Here is a 23953-nt window from a genome sequence, read left to right on the forward strand (position 1 = left end):
TCTCCTTCTCCTTCTCCTTCTCCTTCTCCTTCTCCTTCTCCTTCTCCTTCTCCTTCTCCTTCTCTTCTCCTTCTTCTTCTTCTTCCTCCTCCTCCTCTTCTTCTTCCTCTTCTTCTTCCTCCTCTTCTTCCTCTTCTTCTGCTTTTTTTTGATGTTTTTTATTACTGAGGAATGCTCTTCTTACTGGCCTCTTAGTTCTCTAATGATCGTTTCCTCCTCTCCGCCTAAGCCATTGCCTCCCTTGAACCTTGTCATCACTGAAGCCCTCATCACCTCCAAAGTCTTGAGATCTCCTGTTCTCTAACCTTGGAAATTTCCCGTCCCTGTCTCTTACTCATAATCCAATATCCTCCTACATAATTTCTTCAACCACATTATAAATCCCAGTCCATAGATCCCAACACTTTATATTCATTGTCTTCTCCTGCTATTTGTTTGGCTTAGGTTCCATGATCCAATCAATATTATCGTTTCTCTGCTCACTCTTGATTCCTCTGGCTCGTCTCTCCTTCCGTCACAATCGTTTTTGCAAAACCCCTCCCAGGGTGAACTCAGTGATCCATCATTTTCATTTCTATTCCTGAGCAGCTAAATATAAATGGAGAAATTTACACAATTAGACTAATTTCATTTAAAATTAACAATCTCAACATTTTCAATAAGTTCTCACCACTAGCAGAGTCCTACCATATTACCTCAGTAAGCTTGCTCCCCAACTTTCTGACATAAGATAACTCTTATGTCATCTTCCCTATTCAAACCACCTACCTCTTTCCTATCTTTTCTCAGTTGATGACTTTGCCTCATGCTTCACTTGAAAAAATTGAAACATTTTCTCAACACCATCAAGATGTCTCTGTTTCTTGCACCCATCCTCTTCTTGTTGTTCTTAGTTATGAAACTAAGAAATTCCCTCTCTTTCTATCAAGGTCCAGTCATTGACACATTCTTTTGTTCCTATCCCATGTTGACTCCTGGAGAACTTTAGTCTCCTCAGCCCTATATCTTCACTGTTTCCTTCTCTACTGGATCATTCCATCAGCCTGCAAGCATAACATCTGTTGACTTTACATATATACATACCTTGACCTTATACCCCCCTTGCATCCACTCACCCACTGAACAACTCAGAGCTCTGGTTCTGCTTCACCACCAAACTTCCAGAAACAGTTGTCCATAAAAGTGGTTTCTCTATTGATACTGTCCTCCTATATTCCACCTCCACACTCCACCATTAAGAGCAATGCTCTTAATGTTACCTATAACTGCCAATTCTTGTCTTTTTGCCCTTTTTGGTTTCTTAGTTCTCTAGCTTCACACCATATATTTTTTCCTACCTTTTTAGCCACTTCTCTATCTCCTTTTGCTGGCATCTCTCCCTATACCCACTGGTAAGCATTGGAGTCCCTAGCATGACCTCAGACTCAGTTCTCATATTTCTCAAGAGCCCTCACCCATGGTGATTCATCTCTTCCCATGCAATTAACTGCTATCTGTATGTTACGCACACCCGAAATTGTAACTGTAGCCAAATTTCTCTTCTGGGGAGAGAATGTGTGTATTGAATTACCTTCTTGACCTCTCAAGAGGCATCTCAAAGTTGACATAGCACTATTAATATTCTGTCCACCTTAAATAAAAACCATTTATCACCCCAGTCTTCTGTATCTTTGTAAATGACACCATCAACCACCCAGTTTCTCAAACTAAAATCCACAGCATTATCTTAGTGTACCTCCTTATTCAGACTTCATATCTAATCTTTCAACCCATGAAGTTTTAATACCCAAAATACATCTCTATCTATTTTTCTTCACTCTGCCAACACTTTAATCTGAGTCACTATAGGGTTTTATCTGGACTATTGCGAGAGTTTCCTGAGTCTTCTGGTTTCCAATCTTGCAAAATCATAGAGCTCATCTACTTAAAACCCTTTAAAATCTTGCCATTGCATTTTAGTTAAGACATAAACTTGTTATCTCTACCTTGAAAGCCCTGGATGGCCTGGCCCACGCCCTGCCTCACATACCTCATCTTGGGCTATTCTGCACCTCCACTGCTAATTTCCCTGCTGGGCTCATCTCCTTTCAGTTCTTTGAACATGACTGACTTCTTATGCCTTAGGGCCTTCACACACACACACACACACATGCATGCACACACACACACTACATTTTCCCTCCTTCTTATGTGTATGACTCTTGTCTTTGAGGTCTTTACTCAAATGTCACTTCCACAGAGAGTCATTCATCACCTACTTATGAAAGTGTTCTCAATTGTATTTCTATAACTACAGTGGGTTTTATTCTTCATAGCAGTCATTAAAATTTGTAGTTACATTTTTATCTGTTTGTTTGTATTTCTTTTTCTCTATCTTTCCCCGTGGGCTGTGAGCTCAAGGGGCAGAGCCCAGCCCCATTTTAGGCACCGATTTATACCTGGTGCAGAGAGAAATGCTAGAACCCTTTCATTCCTCTGTACCTTACCTGTGCTCTCGTTGCTGCCTCTACCCAGTGTTGTGAATGATACCTGCAGCCTCCACTGATGTTTCCCTCTGCTGCTGAGGAAGCCTGGGACAGAAATTGAAGCTCATAAAAATATTCACTGAATGAATGAATGAGTAGATGAATACCAACATCCCATACATTTTCAGAACTTCTGTTCTTAATGAAATTCTATTGTTAAGATTACCACATTTGTGTCATTGGGAATCGACTAAGGGAGATGTGTGTAAAGTCTGGCAAGCTTGACTTTGGTAATGCTCTCCTTTCCTTCCAATCCCCTTTTTTGGTCTGGCATAGAGCGGTTTCCCCGGACCTCCACTTCCACTCCAGGGATATCTTTTCTTCTTTGACCCTAGCTCTTCTAGGGAGTTAATTTTTCCACTTATATATGTTCTAGCCACGTTGGATTTCTCTTCACTTTCTAGAAATGGTTAAGACCATTTCACAGTCTGTACCTGCTTCCACCCCAGGCTGTGAGTGACACTTGAAGCTCCTTCTGCTTAGGAGCAAGTACAGATTGTGGCAGTTTCATCACCACTAGAGCCATGGGTGCTAGAACCCATGGGCACCACTGGATGCCAAAGCTAAACTGGGCCCTCTGGAGCCCTTAACATCCAGAAGCCACATAGAGTAGGGGAAGTGCTCCTCTCCCCTTCTGTGTTACATTCTGTTAGCTGGGTGCCAAAGCAGCATATCATCTCTCCCCATCTCTAATGTCATAGAGTTTTTCAAATTTGGATTTTGTGGCCTCAGGTAGATATCAGAGTCCAATACATTGCAATAATGTAATTAGTTTTGTTTTAATTTTGTTAAGTAGGGATAAAAATAGCAATATAAACATATTCCAGGTCTTCTGCAGGGCCACCTTATGATCCAGCACTGCCACAACATTTCAATGAGTACAACTAATTCGTATTAATAAACGTATGAACTGAAAGTGTAATTACATTATGAAGTACTGCACAACATTTTTGCCGACTGTTTGGAAAGAAAGAAAAGCGGGGTGTTGGGGCGGAATTAATCTTTACATGGCACATGCCAATCTAAGCATGCCCCAGTGCATCATGGAAGGAATTCGTGTTGCCAACTGATGTTTCATTCTGACCCCATCTTTGAAGACATCAAATAGCAACCATTGGTTATGTCTGCACATTCTTTGGTAGGATTATAATAAAAATACTTAGTTAATGCTAAGTTTCCCAAAGAATCTTTTAATCTTTTTTTAAAAATTGGTCAATACATTACTTGTACTATGAAATGCTTTATCAAGGAGATTTTAGCAAAATATCTCTTTTCCTTTTTATTTTTAATTCTTGTTTTATTTTGTTTTTAATAACCAACCCCAACTCTCTCTGAAACTCAGACAGAGGCTCTCCAGGGCTAGACTAAAAGATAAACCTAAACTCCTGACCCCATTATGTACTAAGAATTATCTTCCTGCCCTAACTTCCAACCACTGGGGTGACTTCTTAGGCCACACTTGGCTATCCTGTAGGACTGATTCTCTTCCAGAAGTCTGTGTAACCAGCTTTCTGACACCCACCCCTCCAGTCCTCATACATAAATGTGCCTTGTCACAACTTAAGCTGGAATCTCCACTAAGCTGACTTATAGAATAAATACATAAAAAATAAAGAGTATACAAGTGATTGAATGAGATGAAGAATTAATTCACCTGGCAGTAGAAAAGCCATTGCTTGCTCACTGTTTGATTTGGAGAAAAAAGTGTTCTCTCATTCCAGGTAATAGAAGACAAACTTAAGTTAGAAAAGGATAAAGGGAAAGCAAAATCTCCCAAGGAGAAAAAGACTCCAAGTGCCAAGCCTGCCAAAGGAAAGGGAAAAGATCAGCCTGAGGCCAATGCACCAATGAAAAAGACCACCCAGTTAAAGCGGAGAGGAGAAGACGACGACACCAATCGTTACGTAGGTCAGTAAGGCGCTGTTGCTGTCGGTGCCTTTCACGTGTTTCACTCCCATGAGTGAAACACAGTGGTAATAAAATCAGACCAGTTAATTTGGTGACTCACATAGAGTGCATAGCTTCCTGACCCCAATTCCCTCATAATCATTTTGCCCTAGATAGAGACACTAGAATTTTCCTGCCTCATGACCTGTGATGCAATTGGAGCAGTCATCCCATTAACTGTGCTTAGTCTTTCCCAGCCTTTCCACTAGTTAGAAACATAAATCACTTACTCCCATGACACCCTGAGAGAAAAAGACTTCTATTTGCAATTCATTTGTGTCTGTAAGCAAATTTTTCTTGAGACAGGGTCTTCCTCTGTCACCCAGGCTAGAGTGCAGTGGCACAATCATGGCTTACTACAGCTTCAAACTCCCAGGCTCAAGCCATCCTTCCATCTCAGCCTCCCCAGTAGTTGGGACTACAGGCACACGACCATGTTCAACTTTTTTACTTATTAATTTATTTTGTACAGACAGGATCTCTTTATGTTGCCCAGAGTGGTCTTGAACACCTGGCCTCAAGTGACTCTCCCTCCTCAGCCTCCCAAAGTGCTGAGATTACAGGCAAGAGCCACTACACCTGCCTCTCTTAAACAAATATTTATTAAGCATGTGTCTTGCTAGGCCACATTTACACAGTGCAAATAAATGCTGAGATAGCCAGTTGACTGTGCCACCAAGGAGCTTACTATCTTGTTGTGCACATATAGGAAAGTCAGACATAATTATAAAGCAAAATAAAAAGTGATTATGGTCATGAGTGAAACACAGTGGTAATAAAATCAGACCAGTTAATTTGGTGACTCACATAGAGCACATAGTTTCCTGACCCTAACTCCCCTACAATCATTTTGCCCTACCTAGATAGAGACACTAGAATTTTTCTTACATTTTAGTTTATTAATATAAAAATGATTCATCCTAGGCAGCTGTAAGTAATTCATTCCTGCCTTCCCTTGAACACAAATGATCTACTTGTTATTATCTGCATATTTAAATGAGATGGCAGAGGGCTTTCCCATCCTTTACCAGTTGACTCCCCTCATGCATCTCTGCTCTAAATCTAATAGACTTGGAAGAAGTGATACTATGAAGTTCATGGGCAACATTAACATTGATTAGTTTAGTGCTAGAAGAAAAGTCATTATTTAAAAATGAAAAATTGTGCCTCTGTTGCACTGTTTATGTATTGATCTTAATGGGCTTTTGTGAATGTAGTGCTTTTGTGTACCATGTGCTATCAGTATTAACGTGTAACAATTATTCTCACCCTCCAGAATGTCACATTCTAAAATAAACTTATGTTTTAATATTCATAAAACAGTATAACCAGGGCCAAATAAAGGAGAAAAATGTTAGGAAAGTGCACACTATGTATTTTAAATTTTTAATGCAATAAATACATAGTTACTACATAATCCATCCTCGGATTCACACCCATTGACCTAAGTGCATACAACACTTTTTAAGGGAGCATGTCCATATTCAATATTTCCCTCTCCTGTAAACACCTCTAGTTATAAAATACCACAAAGCTGTAGCTATTTGTAATTCGGGAGTAAAGCCAGATGTTGCTCAAAAGAGATTAGAACCCAGAAAAGTTACAGACTAAACTCTTTAACAAAAACCCAAGCACACATTTTCCATGACCACAAGCCCCACATAGTTTTGTCCTTCTATTACGCCTATGTCTCATTTGCAAAAGTGATTTAATATTTTGTAAAATAGTCACAGCCTTCTTACTGGAAGAGCAATAATGAAAAACAGTCAACATGACTGCATTCCAGCCAACTGGATCATTTTTGGCAAGCCAGAGGGATTATAAATGCATGCATAATGTATATAGCCATTGAACTGGCTGAGTGCAACCTGCTCTCTTTTACAATGATGGCTGCTCTGCTTTATGGTATTTTGAACAGACGATGAGCCAGATGATGGTGCCCAACATTACATTATAGTCGTGGGCTTCAACAATCCTCAACTATTAGCAATTATGGCTGAGCTTGGCATTCCTATAACCAGCGTGATTAAAATATCTTCAGAGAATTATGAACCTCTGCAGTCACACCTGGCAGCAGTTAACCAGCAGCAGGAAGTTCTTCTTCAGCCAGAAGGTATGCAGTCTGCTACACAACTTACTGAATCCTTCAGTATTACCCACTGTCCTTAAAATACAAGTATAATTTTCTGTCCAAAACATAGTCATACAATTCGTACGTTATTAAATCTTTTCAAGACTTTGATTTGCTATTTACTGTGCTTGCACCAGCCAAGTGTTGTAAATTTTGCAAATTAAAATCATACCCAGTGTTTATATCATACCCTGTGTTATATCCCTGTGTAGCCACAGAAGACAGGCTGTAGGTCAGAAGACTCGGTTATCCAATTACCTTTCTCTGGAGCATTTGATCTATAAGTTTTACCTAAAGGATGGGCTGGATGAATCACTGTTAATAATCTGTTCTTGCAGAAGTCACGTCACCAAGTAGCCCAGGGGAGGTCACAGGCTTCTTGCCCTGTTCTGCCGTTGGCTTATTGTGAGAAGTCATGGGGGTGCTATATGTTCCTAGCCTTAGACTAGCAAGTTGTGGGATGAAGTTCCAATCATGGTGCTATTTAGCCATTTTGAGCCTTGAGATCTTCATCTAAGAAGATTATCCTAGATGACTTCTGTGGAAGGGGAGCAAAAAGCCCCTTTTTGCTGGGGACTTCTATGGAAGGGGTGTAAGATTGTGTTACCAGATGCCCAAGTTTTTTCTGCCATATGCTGTTGCTTTTATTGTTATTTATTAATAATATCATTTGCATAGTGCTTTGTATCTTACACAGCCGCATCCCAATTTTTATAACACTACATTTTTAAATTGCTGCTCAAAGTTAGAAATAGCTGCCCTTGATAATACTAATAGCTCTCACATATTGGGCTCTTGTCTTGGGACTAGGCTCAATGCTAAGGGCATTAAGTACATTGATTCATGTGGTTTTCACAAGAAGCCTAGGAAGTATGTTTTATTGTTTCCATTTTACAAAAATGGACTCTCTCAGTCTAGAGGCAGCTATTAAGTTAAAAAGTTGAGGTTCAAACCTAGGCTATTCCTGATTATCTCAGAGGATAGTTATAACATTAAATGGCTTGTTATTGAAGTGGGAAAATGCTGCATAAGCTCCAAACACAGTCTCTCTATAAAAATATTAAATATATAAAAATAAAATAATAAAAAATAGACTTTATAATAGAATAATGAGATCTTAGTAGTAGAAACTACTATTTAAGTATAGACGTAATAAGCATAAATATTTCAGGCAAACTTTTAAGCATAATTTTATGGAAATCTGTCATTATTTTACAGTAAAAGTACAAATACCCAGAGAAGCCTCTTGCTATTTAATGTGACCAAAAGGTAACTGAAACATACAACATTGCTCCAGTCTGTTTTTAGGAATAGAAGAAGGAGAACCAGATAAATTGCATTTGTAATCAGTTATGTAGCAGACACTAAGTTGATTAAAAGAGTGATTTGGCAGAAAAACTGGTCTTATGTAGATTGTCATCTAAGAGTGATGGAAATCTTGAACATATTTAGCTCCCAAAATGTGTGACCTAGTCATAATCTTTCTGGGCCTCAACTATAAAATGAAGGCATGAGATAAGCTCATATTTAATATGAATCTCAGAAGTAAAGTTCTCTGATTTAATAATTGTATACTCCAACTTCAAAAATTTATCAAAATTACATTGCTTTATTTACATTTTCTGGTACTGTACAGATATCTTGCAATGCATGTGACTCACCATGCCCACTTAAAGTGGGAAAACATTTAACACTCTCATTTTGTAATATAAACATGTTGCTATTATTAGATCTAGAAGCAGAAAAATTGAAGAAAGAAAATGCCATAAAAGAGCTTAAAACTTTCTGGAAGTACTTGGAACCAGTCCTGAATAATGAGAAACCTGAAGCAAATCTCTTTGATGTTGCTAGACTTGAATACATGGTCAAAGCAGCTGATTTTCCTTCTGACTGGTCAGATGGCGAGATAATGGTTAGTGCACACATTACTGAGAATGCATGGTTTTAACATGTGACACAATGGTTCTATTTGCTCCATTTATTCATGACATAGATAGTTACTGAGTGCTGATTACAAGGCATTGAGCTAGGCTCTTTTATCATCAGGATAATGATAATATTGAATGCTCAATGATGATTATAGTCTGATTCATTAGCTTTTAGTGTGTGAATTAACAACAAATAATAAGATGTAGTAGATGAGGATCAAAAGGATGGTGATTCTTTTATTTGGTGATACATGGCTTTGTTTTATAACAACAATGTTCTAGGCAGTAATTAGAATCTTCATATATATTAATTTTACATAGTAAATTTTATAGTTTGTTGAATTACGTGTCTGACTTTTTATGTTTCAGTTCATACATTGCTTTTCTAAACCCTTGCTTTTATTCCCCCCAATTTTTTTTTTTTTTTTTTTTTGAGACAGAGTCTTGCGCTGTCACCCAGGCTGGTGTGCAGTGGTATGATATCACTGCAACCTCTGCTTCCTGGGTTCAAGTGATTCTCCTGCCTCAGCCTCCCATGTAGCTGGGAGTACAGGCATATGCCACCATGCCCAGCTAATGTTTGTATTTTTAGTAGAGACAGGGTTTCACCATGTTGGCCAAGCTGGTCTCAAACTCCTGACCTCAGGTAATCCTCCTACCTCGGCGTCCCAAAGTGCTAGGATTACAGGTGTGAGCCACTGTGCCTGGCCCCAAAATCTTACTTTTAATGTATTTGGCCTAGAAGGTCTATCCTAATAAGATGACTTGATCTTGGCCCTGTAGTTATCAGGCATTTCCCAAGATTGGGGTTTCCTGGCCCCTGCTATTGAGGAGCTTGCAGAGAGGCAAGACTAAAATTGTGAAAGAGAGAAGCAGTGGTCAAGGACCCATATATCTAGGGGCTCGGTTATGTGAAACAAACTCTTAAGTTTCCTACTAATTCACACAAAGAAAAAATGGAATGATTGGAAATGTAGTGAATGACAGATACATGATGGCTTTTTAACAAAACAGAAGGTCAAGTGACTATTTATGGAAGATGTTGTGGAAAGTATTCAGGCATCCCTCTGTTACAGAAAATCTCTCAGGTCTCTTTCTAGTTGACCCCTTATCCCAACTAACAGGGACCTGGGAGTGTTGAATACTCTGCAGGACGATATATTTCAGCATTAAGGGAGCTGAAATGAAAGCAAAGTCCTAGGGAAAGACCATATCAAGTGAGTGCTCTGAGGCTGGGCAAAGTGGAGTGTGGAGGATGGATGGGTATCTGCACAGTGACTGTGGGTAGCTGACAAGAAAAAAAAACACAAAAGCCAACTGTCTGAAAGAAGAGTGAGATCAAAGCCTGAAACTGTTTCTACAGCCGAGGGTAGGCTATGGGGCATGGACACTTTGGTCTCTGAGTGTCCCTGGTTCTATTACCTTGAGATGGATATGCACTTAGAGAAGTAAGTGATAACGCTGAGGAGGGTGGCTAGACTTGAACCCTGAGGGATAGACAGGACTTGAATAAGTAGTAATGGAGAGATCCATTTGAGTTATAAAGACTCTTAACACAAGGCATTAGATGTCACTATGTAGAAACACCACACTTAAGTCTGATATCCTGATGAATCTCAGCCTTGTTCTCTGCATGGAAAATGAAGCTGAATGTAGAAAAGCTGTGATAAAAAGCAGAGCTGGTTCTGGGAAAGACTGGAGACTCCCAACTCCCTTTGTCCTTGCCCCTCCCCACCCCTTCATCTAGATAGATTCAGCTTTCCTGCTTTGTCTTCCACTCTCCTGCCTCCTAAACCTGAGCTCAAAGAAGGACCCACTGTCCTGTCCTTTACTATTTCATGTTGTCTTGGGTCGATATGTTTCCCTATCCCAGAGATACTGGCATTCCAAGTAACATATGAACATTCCATCCTATTTTCTTGAAATTCTAGATTATACTAAAAATGTGACATATATTGGGGGAAGAGGCTATTTCTTTGGGATCCTGAAATCCCACCTCAAATCCAGCTTCTTAATCTGTCTTCCATGGACCAGCTGTTCTCCCAAGCATGTAAAATCTCTGGTTAATAAAACCCACATCCACAAATTTAAATTTTGAAGAAACACCGCTCCTCTCATTTGGGCCAAGTCCTGGCTACATACCCTATAAAGAACTTGTGTATATTTTTTGTTCAACCTGGTATGGGAGATCCCAGCCTTATAATTCCTGAACCATAATTCATTCAGAGGAGAATGCTTCTAAGTCAGTCTCAAACCGAATACCTTTTGCTCCGTCTCTAGCTAGGGCTCCCTATTCTGTGTCTTCTTTACTTTCCAGGCACAGGCTGAATAAAGCTGAAATGCATTGAGTCTAAAATTGTGTACATTCCATTGCGTCGTCAGAACATAGACATGAACACTATGGTATACAATGGCAACTTCAAAGGACCGAGCACCATTTCTAGCACTCTGCTTCCCACTGCAGTGTCCACAATTTCCTATTCATTAGATTTCAATCACTTCGTTTTAAAGAAAGAGGTAGTGGCTGTATTTTACTTTAAAAATACAGAATGGAAGAGTTTAAATGGCAACTAAAGTTCAGAAAAATTATTTTATGTGGAAAAATATTACCATTCTAGTTATGGTGGAACATTCCTGACTTCAGAAGTGGAACATTAATGTAAAGGGTCTCTAGTTGGGCCATGAAGGTAACTGTCAACAATGAAAACATTCAGGTCTCTACAGAGCCAATTAGGGCTGTGTTGCCCAGCTTCCCAGACTGATCTATTAGTCAATTTGCAGGTATTTACTGAATATCATCTTATACCAGGGCTGTGGTCTGGGTCCAACTATAGTAATCTTTTAAAGCCCATGCATGCCTCTCTAAGATACGGTTTGTGAGTGAAGCACTCAGCATTGAGGATAATGGGGAGGGAAAGTCTTGAAAATGGTTCAGTCATTAAGTTGGATTCTAGAAGAAAAGGTCATTGAATTTAATAGGTAAGATCAAAGTTCATTTTAAACAAGATCATTTAATAAGAATAAAAATGATAAATCTACCCCTAGTAGAAGCAGATCAAATGCATAGTGTCACACTTTAAGCTATATCTGTAAACTGATAATGTCTTCATATCCAGGATAGGATCCATCCAAGGAGCCCTCTTCCCCTTTTATTGGAGGAAAGCATTTGCAACCTTTCCAAACTTTGGCTGCAAACAAGCAGGCTATATTTCTGTTGAACCAAGGTAACAAAAGCTTTACATCAAATAAATGCCCTTCAAGGCATGATAACTGTCCCTGGAAGACATCAGCAACATTTCAAGTTAAGACCCTGGTTGCTGAAGTAATGTGTTGTCCTTAGCATGTGATTTGCTGTTGGATTTTAAAATGAATTATCTAGATTAAGCTAAGGGATCACTGGGCAAAAGTTTTACTCTATTTCCTAGAAATAAAAACAAAAACAAAAACATATTTGTATGCCAGAATTTGGGCAAGCAACACCAGATTGAAGCTTGACTGAAGAAGCCTCGGCCTTAGTGGGAATGGGAAATCAGCAAGCAACCAGGTGCACCATAGTGATTGGCAGAGCTGTGCATGTCACTGGACTTCTGCATACAAGGAACCATCTCATACCACCTTACTTCTTGAACTCAGACATAGGATGAGCCTATTTCATTCTTCTTTGCTTCCAGGCAGACAGACCCAGTCATCACATTGCTTTCCTACTTCTGGAAGCAAAAGCCCAAGTAATAGAGGTATCTGAGCTACAGTTTGCTTGCCAGCTCATAAAACTTGTGGGTATTATAGAAACAATAGTCTATCAGGATTTGTTAGTGTTTTGCCATAGAGATAGAACAGGTGAAAGGAAAGAAGTGGAGCTTGGAGGAAAAGAAGAAATACTGATTGCCCAAATACTTGTGTAGATGCAACGTACTTGGGTAGATGATCCACAAAGCAGAGTCAGTGTTTCCATTGTGCTCCTTGCATAGCCAGGTAAGAAATCATCTATAGCTTGTCAGTGGCTGAAGATATTAAAGTTACCTAATGTGTTTTAGGAGTTGAGATACTAAGAATATAGGCCACACTGCTGAAACTCATGACTCAGTTGTATTTATTTTAGTTGAAGCATTAATTAGGCTCTTAAAACATTAGGCAGCCATATGACCCTCCAAAGGAAACAGTCCACATTGTGGTAAACAAAAAAGGACAAGAAAGGTTCAGGAATATAAATGGGGTCACCATGGCTGGGATTCAGTGGTTTGGGGATTTAGGGGTTTGCTTTCCTGTATAAAGTTGATGGGTGTAGCTGTTAAGAGAGATATAAACCATATATCTGATTCCAACAGTATAAAACTAGTAACCAATTGCCATTTAATCTCTCACTTGTAGCTGAAATTGGGCACTGATATCTTTGAAAATATTGCCTGTCTGATGTATGACATCCTGGATTGGAAAAGGCAGCACCAGCACTATTTGGAAAGTATGCAGCTTATTAATGTTCCACAAGTGGTTAATGAGAAACCTGTATTAGAAGCCATGCCAACTTTGGAGGTAGGCATGGGCTCAATGTCTTTAGTGGGATGAACAATTCACTGAACAACTTTATTTTCATATTTATAAAGCATATGAAGAAAAAGTTATAAAATACATTAAGGTCATACTGCCTACTGGCATAAAAGATAGCTACATGATGGGGGCTTTATGGAGCTCCTCAACTACCAGACATTTACAGAGGCAGGGATGGAACCCTCTTATTAGCACTCGGTACAATGAATAACATCTGTGACAGAAAGGATATTGATAAAGTAATTGCAATATTTATTTAGCACCTGGCTGTGTGCTAGTGCTTTGTAAGATGCTGACAATACAATAATGAAAACTCATTCCCTGTCCTCCTCATTGAGGTTAACTTTGGCAGTCAAGTCAACAATGATTTCAACATAGCATGATGAATGCTGAGAGCAGTCATCTCAGCTTGCAGTAGAAGAAATAAACCTGGTCACCTGATCTGGAGAGGAGCAGAGCAAAGAGAGGGAAGTCAGGAAAATTGAACCAGGATTATCGATGTGGGGAAAGATGAGTATGAAGTGCCTAACAGAAAGCGTGATAGGGGAAAGGGACAGAATGATATTCTCAAGAAAGGGGCAAAGATGTACCAAGATACGGAGGTCAAAGAAAAGCAGTACTATGGCACAAACCAGGAGTACAGGGTAGTTCAGTGATCCCAGGCTGCATGTGCAAAGTGAAGAACAACAGAAACTAAACCTGGAGAGGCAGGAGCCAGGTTATGAATCTCCTTTGGTGCTAAGTTGAGAGTCTGGTTTATATCATGTAGGCAATGGAGAACTGCTGAAGAATTGGGAGACGGAAAATGGGATGACTCTGAGTCACCCAGGGGCAAAAAAAAAAAAAAAAAAAAAAAAAAGCCTGTTTGATGCTCAGTGCCCCATCACCCCATCACTTTCTCCACAATTGCTCAGTGGGTTCTGGTGGGAAAAACTGAATAATGTCTATACCATTAATTACCTTCTTTCCTTCATCAAGCAAAACTCTTTTCCTTTGGTTCTAATATTAGCAGATGATTTTGTGGTGTGAACATAATTATACAACCTCAGAATCCTGTTGGATCTCATCATACCAGCATTTGGTGAGGGCATCTCTCAGCTGGGTATCTCAGTTGTTTCTTTTTAATTATTCTTTTTCTAGGCTCCACAACCTGCTGTACCAGCTCCTGGAAAGAAGAAAACACAGTATGAAGAACCGCAAGCTCCACCACCAGGCATGTATGAAATCGGCTGCTAAAGGATCAACACCACAAGCTGGCACTTTAAGAGATAATGACTGCCCTCCATATTACTTTCAGCCTCCCTTCACCTACAGCTCCTGCATTTATTAGTGCATAGTCATAGTTTGAAATTATAAATGAAATGTTGATGGAAATAGTGGAGAACACATCTTAAATGGGCAATGGTTTTTTCTATATTTTACAGTGACTTCAGTCATCACAACTGAAGTAGACATGAGATACTACAATGATTTGCTGAATCCGATTCCAGAGGAATTCATTTCTGTGCCCCTGATACTGCATTGCATGCTAGAACAGGTGGGGATACTCTGAGGCATTTTCCCAGGTTGTATACTTGAGTAAATTTTTTCATCTTTCCCGGCTTCTGTTTTTTTTTACACTATTTAAAAATTATAATACCTAAATGCATTCACCTTTATAAAGATTAGAATATTTCAGATGAAACTAAAGTCTGCTTAAATCTTCAGCTTCAATTCTCTTTTCTTTTGCTATTCTCTGGAGCCATTTATGTAACATTCCCTGAAGTTTTGGTAGAACATATCCTCAGTACTCTGTGTCTGGTGTCATTTTAATGGAAGAGGAAGAGGACATGGACAAGTGGGTGGGGTGGTTAATAGTCTTTATCTTTAAAATTTCTCTCATGCTTGTAGATTTAACTAGATTTTTGTATTTCTGAGGCCAATTTTTGTCGTCAGCTTTTTTCTTAATGAGTATGTCTTAATAAATATTTTACTGGAGTTTTTAATATGATACAATGTGCTTAAATAAATTTAAATTCATTTAAATATGTTCTAAAAATTCCTCTGTATCTGGTTGTGTACATTTCCTCATGATTGATGTTATTTATTTGTGCCTCCCTTTTCTTGATCATGGTTGTTAAGGGCATAGCTATTGTATTGGTCTTTTCAAAGAACCAGTATTTTGTTTCATTGATCAACACCTTTTTACTTTTTATTTTATTAATCTCTTCATTAATTTCATCTATTTATTTATATATTTTTTTATTTACTTAATTATTTTAAGGCAAAGTCTCTCTCTGTCCCCTAGGAGTGCAGTAGCACAATCACAGTTCACAATCTTAAACTCATGGGCTCAGTGTTCCTCCCACTTTAGCCTCCTGAGTATCTAGAACAACAGGCATGCACCACCATGCCCAGCACATTTAAAATAATTTTTTTTGTAGAGACAAGGCTTTGCTATGTTGCCCAATATGGTCTTTAATTCGTGGCCTCAAGCCAACCTCCCACCTAAGCCTTGGGACTGCAATCATGAACCACCATGTCTGGTTCATCTCTGTCATTTCCATCTTTCTACTTTCTTTGGATTTCTTTTGTATTTCATTTTAATTCAAAGCTTACTTCATTTATTTTTAGTCTTTTTGCTTTATTTAAGGCTACACATTTCTTTTCGAGTGTTTCTTTGTCTGCATCCTGATGCTTTCAGTGTATTCAATTCTAAAATCTTTTAATTTATTTACATGTGTAACCCATGAATTATTTTGATTTTCATTATTTACTGATGATTTCTAATTTTTTTTACATTATGATCAGTAGGCATGTTCTGCAAGTTAGCAAGTTAAAATTTCCTGAGGCTTCCTGTGTGACCTCATGTAACATGGTCATCGTGAATGTTCTATGTGTATCTGAAAGGGTTTGCTATTCATACTAGTAGCACATACGTAGCACTTAAAGGCACCAGGAACTGTTCTAAATACTTTCAATATGTTGACTCATGTAATCCTCAGAACAATCCTATGAAGCAGGAACTGTTTTTAACCCCCATTGTATTAGTCCATTTTCACGCTGCTATAAAGATACTACCCCAGACTGGGTAATGTGTAAACAAAGGAGGTTTAATTGACTCACAGTTCTGCATGGCTGGAGAGACCTCAGGAACCTTACAGTCATAGTGGAAGGCAAAGCAGGCACCTTCTTCACAAGGCAGCAGGAAAAAACTACCACTTGTAAAACCATCAGGTCCCCTGAGAATTCCATCATTATCACAAGAACAGCATGAGGGAAACCACCCCCATGCTCCAGTCACCTCCCTCCCTCAACACATGGGGATTATAATTCGAGATGAGGTTTAGGTGGAGACACGAGCCAAACCATATCACCCATCTTACAGATAAGGAAACTGAGGCACAAAACGTTTTTTGTTCAAATACTAAGTAGCAGAAATGACTTAAAACCTAGTGAATCTGCACAGAAAAGTATTTGGATGGGATTTCTGCATTGTTGTCTTTTAATGTTGCTGCTAAGAAGTCCGATGTCAATCTGATACTTTTTTCTTTGCAGATAATCTTTATTTTTCTTTCTAGCAGTTGTTAGGGTTTTCTCTTTATAATTGATAACACAAGACTATGTCGAGGTATGATTTTATCAAACTTGTCATTATGGTGTAAGGGAATTATAATCTGATTTCCAGTCACATTGTGTGTGAAATAAAAATTCCTTACACTGTCCCATAAAGGTCCTAAAAATAGAGTTCTGAGATATACCTGTCATTTCACCTCCTGCCCGCCACCACACACACACACACACACACACACACACACACACACACACAATTCATCATCTACATAGGCCTCTGGTTTTTCCTCAGATATGTTACTTAATCCCACCTTAACCTTTTACTCTAACTTCTCTACCTAGAAAGCTTTCTCTCTTTCTGGAGAGTCTCCAGTGGAAGTGTCATTCCTTAGAGAGGCCTTCTCTGACCACCTGATCTAAAGAACCCTCTCCCCCACACAACACACAGCACTCTCTACCACATCGCCTTGTTTTCTTATCAACAGCTTTTCTTTTTGCAATATATTGATCAGCTATTTTTTCTTACCTTCACCATCCTCCTACTAGAATATAAACTCCACGCAAGCAGTAACAATGTAGTCTTGTTCATTGCTGTGTGCTCAGCACACAATAACCATACCTAACACATAGTAGACACTAAATACATATTTGTTAAATTGAGAAGATTCTGAGAAAGTCTTCTATCTTCAAGTACCATTTTTACTATCAATTTACCTTAATTATTACTGAATGGATGTTGGAGCTTCAGGGTTTTCCTCTTTGTTTTTTAAGTTTTCTTTCAATTTTATGCCTTCGGGAATTCCAGCATACCTTCTTACTAATGCTATCTTCAGGGAGTCCAATCTGCTATTGAAGTTTTGTTTTGGCAGTAATGTTTTTAATTTGTAAATTCTCTAATTTTTTTTTACAATTGCCTATTGTTTTAGTTCATGGATGTGACACATTTTTTTCTGTTAATACGTAAAAGGTTTATTTTGAAGTCCTTTTCAGACTCTATCATCTCTATTACCTCCCATATACATTTTTCTGGTTTTTGACTGCCTTAGTTTTCTAACCAATTAGATAGTTACACTAATATTTACCTACAATTGCTCCATGAAGTTTTTAGAATACCAATAGTTTTATTACATCAATAAATGCATAAAAGTACAAAAGCCCTATAGAGCTTGCAGTATCATTATTTTATTTATCTTAGCCTTTCTTGTTTTATTCTACTAATCTTAAAGCAACATTTATTAACCATCTACTATGTTCCAGGTACCAAAAGAGACAGTTAATGAGCTCAGTACCTCACGAATAGAAGTCACTCAGTAGATCCATGTTGAATGAACTAAGGCTTAATAATAATAAAGGGATGAAAAAACTGAAATATAGGAATGATGGGATGACATTTTACAGTATGGGATGTTAGAATTGAACATTTCAGAGAAGAAACAGTTTTGAGTCATCTTTTATGATTGAAGTGGGTCCAAGAAATGATCAGTGGATAGAAAGTGGAAACAGTGAGTGACTCTTCTGACAGCAGGGTGTTTCTAGGTAAAGAATAGGATGCAATTTTGTTATTCTAGAGCAGTAGTTCTCAACAGGAGGTGATTTTGTTCCCAGAGGACATTTGGCTATGTCTGGAGATATTTTTGGTTGTCACATCTGGAAGGGTGCTACTTGCATAAAATGGGTAGACACCAGGGACATTGCTAAACATCCTATAGTGCACAGGACAGCCCCCTACAACAAGTAATTATCTAGGCCAAAATGTCATTAATGCCAAGGCTGAGGAAACTTGTAGAGGGATATGAAATCATAGAGGATGAGTATAGGATAGAGGGTAAAGGGAAAAGCTGTAAATTAGGTGCCTAACTTGATAATGTTTCAACCTCTTTTACTTGTTTACCATGTAAAATTGAACAAGGCACTTAATCTTTCTAGACCTCACTTTCCCCACATAAAGGAGACACTATTCCATTTGCTGATCTCATAATCTAATAACTTTTCTATTTTTGAAGAAAGAATGAGGATCTGGCCTGAACCCCAGTTTCTCCCACTCAATATCCTTGAGCTTTGGCCAATCACCCTAGTTTTCTCCTCGATACAATGGAAAATAATATCTGCCCCCACAAGATTGCTATGAGGCTTAAATGATCACATGCGAAGATGCGTTATGTAGTACCTGGCTTGTGGTAGACATTCAGTAAATATTGAATGAATCCAAAGTTGTATGAGCACTCTTCCCACTGCTTTAACATAAAGAGTAAATATTAAGAAAAAGTATATTATTCTATTTGAATAGAATCTTCATGAAATATTTTCATCAAAAGTTTATTGTTTACCATTTTTATGTTATCTATTTTAATACAAATATTAAATTTGTACCTACCTTAATGCATGGATTGCAAACACTTTTCCTTTTATTTGGTGGTCACTGATAGTTTCCTGCCATTTTGTGTCAGCAGTGGTACTTGGGTCATAGAAATGGACTGGTTCTTTCTAAGCAATGGGAATGAGCAATGAGCAGCGAGTATCACTAAAGAGCGGACCCTTATACCAATTCCTCTCATTGTTGATTTCCACAGGTCGTGGCAACTGAAGAAGATCTTGTCCCACCCAGTCTGCGGGAGCCGTCCCCCAGAGCAGACGGGCTAGACCACAGAATCGCAGCTCACATTGTGTCCCTTCTGCCCTCACTCTGTCTCTCAGAGAGGGAGAAAAAGGTCAGGTAGTCTGAGATAGCAGAGTCTTCATGCTTTGGAAAAGCGTAGATTCTCTCTTTAAATCAATATTATTTCAATTTGCATAGAATCTTCAGGAAATATTTTTATCTGAAGAAGAAAGTGAAAGCAAAGCAGTGCCCAAAGGCCCCCTCCTACTGAACTATCATGATGCACACGCCCACAAGAAGTACACACTGAAGGTAATGATAATCGGGTTAGCCAAAGAAAACTGATGTGGGAAAGTGTGTGTGTAACTACTCAGTTGAAAGAAGCTAATTAGATAACTTCATCAACACTAATTAAAATGTAATGTACAAAATAGATACTTGCGTACAAAGTAGGACCTGGAAAATGAACCTGGATACGGGGAAAAATGATGTCAGCCTAGGAAATTTGTCTGATTATTGAGGTTTAATTAACAATTCAATTAATTGTTACCACCACTAAATGTGCATTAAAACCTTATGATTATTTGCTTTAAATATCTGCTGCTATGAAAAACTAGTAGAAGCCAGAAAAGGATCTCAAAAGAGAGAGATGAATATATATGAGACTTTGGCAGTTTGTCACTGTGAATGAAGAATCAGTCCTTTTTGTGCACCAGGAACTCCTGGCAACATAGGAACTAGCTTTTTGACCTTCAGCAAAATCCCAAAAGTTTGTCTTTCCCAATTACCATTGATTTCCTCTGTTCCCAAATAATGAGAGTGAAGGTATCATGTTTAGCCTTTTCCATATGCATAAGGCACTTGACAGCTTACTTTAATGTCTTCTGTCATGTTGCTCTTTTTCATCAGGACCAAAAGAATTTTGATCCAGTTCAAATTGAGCAGGAGATGCAGTCCAAGTTGCCACTGTGGGAATTCTTTCGATTCCCTCTACCCCCACCATGGAACAACACTAAACGTCTAGCTATGATTCATGAGCTTATGCACTTTTGTACGAGTGGTAAGTCCATTGTTTTGTCTTAGCTTCAACTCAGTTTAATTAATGGGCATATATGCCTCTTAAAATTACACGCTTATTTACAAAAAGTATTTTCATTATTGAAAGACTTTTCAGAGGCTAAGGTGGGTATTTTGATTGACTACAACTGTCTTGTTGAATAATATCATTAGCAGTGTCATCATAGCTATAATGCATAACTCTCTTCAATTTAATACACTGGGGTTTTTTTCCCACTGTGTTTTCTTAGCCACAATAATTCCCTTTTTTCCTTGTTTTCCCCCATCTCTGTCCCAAATACTCCCACTGACATCATTGGAGATGATGTGGTAATCCCATCCTACTTACAGAGAAGTAAAGTGGTGTGTGTGCGTGAACGCGCATGCACACACGTATGCACACACGCATGCACGCATATAATTTCCAGGACAATGCTGCCCTTCTGTCTTCTGCCTGACCACTGCACTCTTTTATCATCATTGAAAATCATGTAAAAATTACAGTAACATTGCAGAGACATTATCTGGAAAGAGAGAAGAGCAACCTGGACCATGCAACTTTGCCCCAATTCAGAGATACCTGTCTTTGAATTTTCATCTTATATCCTGTTGCTGCAGCCACCCACAATCAATAAAACACAGGTTCTAGAAGAATTTTTCTTCTGAGTCTTCCCATTTTGTCCCTTCACGGTTCTTTCTTTTTTTATTTAGAGAAGAAAAGAAAAAGAAGAGGATCCAGATAATCTGAATTTGGCAGGAATGTTCACTGGGGCAGAACTAATGTGAGCACTACCGTGGACCACCTCTGCACATGAGGACAGGAAGGAAATAAAAAAGAGTGTGACCTGGGAGGCAGATGTAGATATCTTGTAACCTGTGCTACTGAAAGCTCTTATTTGATCCTTTCTTGAGAGAAAATTCTGAACACACTATTTATAACCACAAATTAAATTTATATCTAGAAAGATGAATCATAGAACCATAAAATTTCCTAACTGAAAGAAACCTTGGAATTAATCTAGTCAAAATCTATTTTCAGATAAGAAAGCTGAGATCCTAGCAGGAATAAATTATTTGTTTTAGGATTATGACAATGGTGGAAAAAAACAAGAAAACATTCTGGTCTCTGGATACCCAGTAGAACACAATTTCCTTACCTTACTGAGCAGGAGACAGGAAGAAAGCCACTGCAGAGGTCTGATGGTGCAGTCTGCAATTTTAAGCACCTGCTCTGTACCTAGGGAAACAGAGATGAATAGAGAGCCCACTGTCAAGAGAGAGCATGTTGCTGAGCAGAAGTTGACTCAAGCTAACAGCTTCTCACAGCAAGAAGAGGATTTTATGCTCTTTGAAGACAGTGGAAAGAGGGGTCGTTAAGATATAATATCTAGAATCACGTCTCATCTGAGTTCACTGGGATTTTGTGAAATAGCCAGTCATTTCTCAAATTCTCATTCCCACTTGAGGGAATATGCAGCTACTACTTATAAGAAAGGACGTTAACTTCCACAGACATCTTTACTTGACAAGGAAGCATTTAACCTTGAAAAGAAAAGAGCATGTGCATATTCTTCCTTACCATTTCACTTGTAAGCCTAACCAAACTAAAAAGTATTTTTATCTTGATTTCTTTTTTCACTTTTAAGTAGGCTTAGTAATAGAAAAAGCCAGGAACTTCTGAGTCCTGCCATTGACTCATGGACATGCGGGGTACAGCCTCGAGGGCCTGGTGTGTCATTTCTGTTGTGTACATAACTACCCCCTTCCTGAGTAGGGGGTTCTCAGAAACTTCTGTCCTTTTTCTGTGTCCTGCCACCCTCCCCTTCTCCTTCTGGCTTAAGATGTGATTCCATTCTTAATGAATGGAGAGCTCAGCTCTCCATACGGCACAGGATTTTTGTTCCTGCTGCCACCATTGAAACCTCAAACATGCTGCTTACATGCCCCATCCTGGACCCTTGGTGTACCTCCCCTCCTCCTCTTTTCCCTTTTGCCACATCATACTTAACAGGTCCAAAACCAAGCTCTTGATTCCTCATCCCTAAATTTATCCCTTCACCATCTCCCTTATTTCAATGAATGGCAACTACTTTCTATCAAAAACCTTGGAGTCATTCCTGCCATCTCTGTTTTTGTTTTTGTTTTTGAGACAGAGTCTCACTCTGTCGCCAGGCTGGAGTGCAGTGGCGTGATCTCAGTTCACTACAACCTCCGCCTCCTGGATTCAAATGATTCTCCTGCCTCAGCCTCCTAAGTAGCTGAGATTACAGGTGCACACCACCACACTCAGCTAATTTTTGTATCTTTAGTAGAGATGGGCTTTCACCATGTTGGTCAGGCTGGTCTCAAACTCCTGACCTTGTGATCCACCCACGTCGGCTTCCCAAAGTGCTGGGATTACAGGAGTGAGCCACGGCACCCGGTCGCTGTCTCTGTTTTCTCACACTCTGCAATCAATCCCACCATACTCCTCACTACCATACCAGCCCAGTCCCGCACCACCCCTCACTTGGATTATTCCAAGAGCTTTTCCAGCTGGTCTACAGGCTTTCTATGTTTTACCAACAGTCTTTTCTCCACACAACCATCTGAATGGCCCCTCTAAAATGATGGTTGGATGTGCCTTTGTAACTGAGAACTCTGCAGCAGTCACCCACTTTGCTCAGAATAAATCCTAACCTGGGCCAGGTGCCTGGCTCATGACTGTAATTTCAGCACTCTGGGAGGGGAGGCCAAGGCGGGTGGATTGCTTAAGCCCAGGAGTTTGAGACCAGCCTGGCTGACTTGGCAAAACCCATCTCTACAAAAAATTCAAAAATTAGCTGGGTGTGCAGGCGCAGCTACTCGGGAAGCTGAGGTGGGAGAATTACCTGCACTCCAGCCTGGGTGAGCCTGTCTCAAAAAACAAAACAAAACCAAAAACAACAATAAGAACTTAAACTCCCTGCCACCTACTTTTTGAGCCATCACTTGTCAAGCTGTCATGTTCCATTTTCCTCCATCTACTCTGGCCTCGCTGTGATTCCTTGAACATGTCATTCACACCCCTGCCTCAGGATGGTTGCTCTTGCTGTTTGCCCTTCCTCAGTCACTTTCCCCCAGATATCCGTACAGCTTGCTCCCCTACTTCCTTCACGTTTTTGCTTAATTGTTCAGAGGATTTTTCGGTGACTGCTTTATATAAACTACAAGCCACTCCCTGACTATTACCACTTTTTGTCCCCTAAGCTGGCTTTATTCTTTTTGTCCTCTCTTTTATCTTTTACATTTATCTCTTCCCAACCCCTAGAATAGATATTCCATGAGAGCAGGGGGCTCACTATTTTGTTCACTACTGTGTTCCCAGCTTTTATTATAGTTATGATGCCTAATAGGGGCTCAAAAAAAATTTGAGAAATGAGCAAATGAGCAAACTCTCCTTCATTCTGTAACTATTTTACCTCTTCCTTGTCTCTCTTCTGAATCTCCCTGTTTTTTCCCAAAGGACCTGCTGCTTTTCTTATCTTTGCTGGAGAGAAAATGGAGGTTACCTCTGAATTATTGATCCACATCATTTCATTTTTTTCTGATTGGATTCCATGTTTATTTGTTAATTTTACTTCTCCTTCCTCTACCTTGGAACTTCTGAAGTGTAAGAACCAAATCTTGATTCTTTCAAATCCCAGGCATCTAT

At 39.2% G+C, this 23953-nt stretch overlaps 1 protein-coding gene across 1 annotated transcript in view; it reads left to right on the plus strand.

The window, feature by feature from the left end:
- The window catches only part of SPAG17 (sperm associated antigen 17), a 246415-nt gene that overhangs the window by 91792 nt on the left and 130670 nt on the right, over positions 1-23953 (plus strand). Inside the window, exons 5-13 of the mRNA XM_011933064.1 lie at positions 4247-4433; positions 6391-6585; positions 8334-8515; positions 12900-13061; positions 14217-14289; positions 14501-14613; positions 19199-19336; positions 19423-19536; positions 20134-20284. Of these exons, the coding sequence (XP_011788454.1) occupies positions 4247-4433; positions 6391-6585; positions 8334-8515; positions 12900-13061; positions 14217-14289; positions 14501-14613; positions 19199-19336; positions 19423-19536; positions 20134-20284 (1315 nt within the window). The remainder of the gene's footprint in view (positions 1-4246; positions 4434-6390; positions 6586-8333; positions 8516-12899; positions 13062-14216; positions 14290-14500; positions 14614-19198; positions 19337-19422; positions 19537-20133; positions 20285-23953) is intronic.

Source organism: Colobus angolensis, unplaced genomic scaffold, assembly GCF_000951035.1.
Source record: "Colobus angolensis palliatus isolate OR3802 unplaced genomic scaffold, Cang.pa_1.0 Scaffold124, whole genome shotgun sequence".
In the NCBI taxonomy this organism is placed as follows: Eukaryota; Metazoa; Chordata; class Mammalia; order Primates; family Cercopithecidae; genus Colobus; species Colobus angolensis.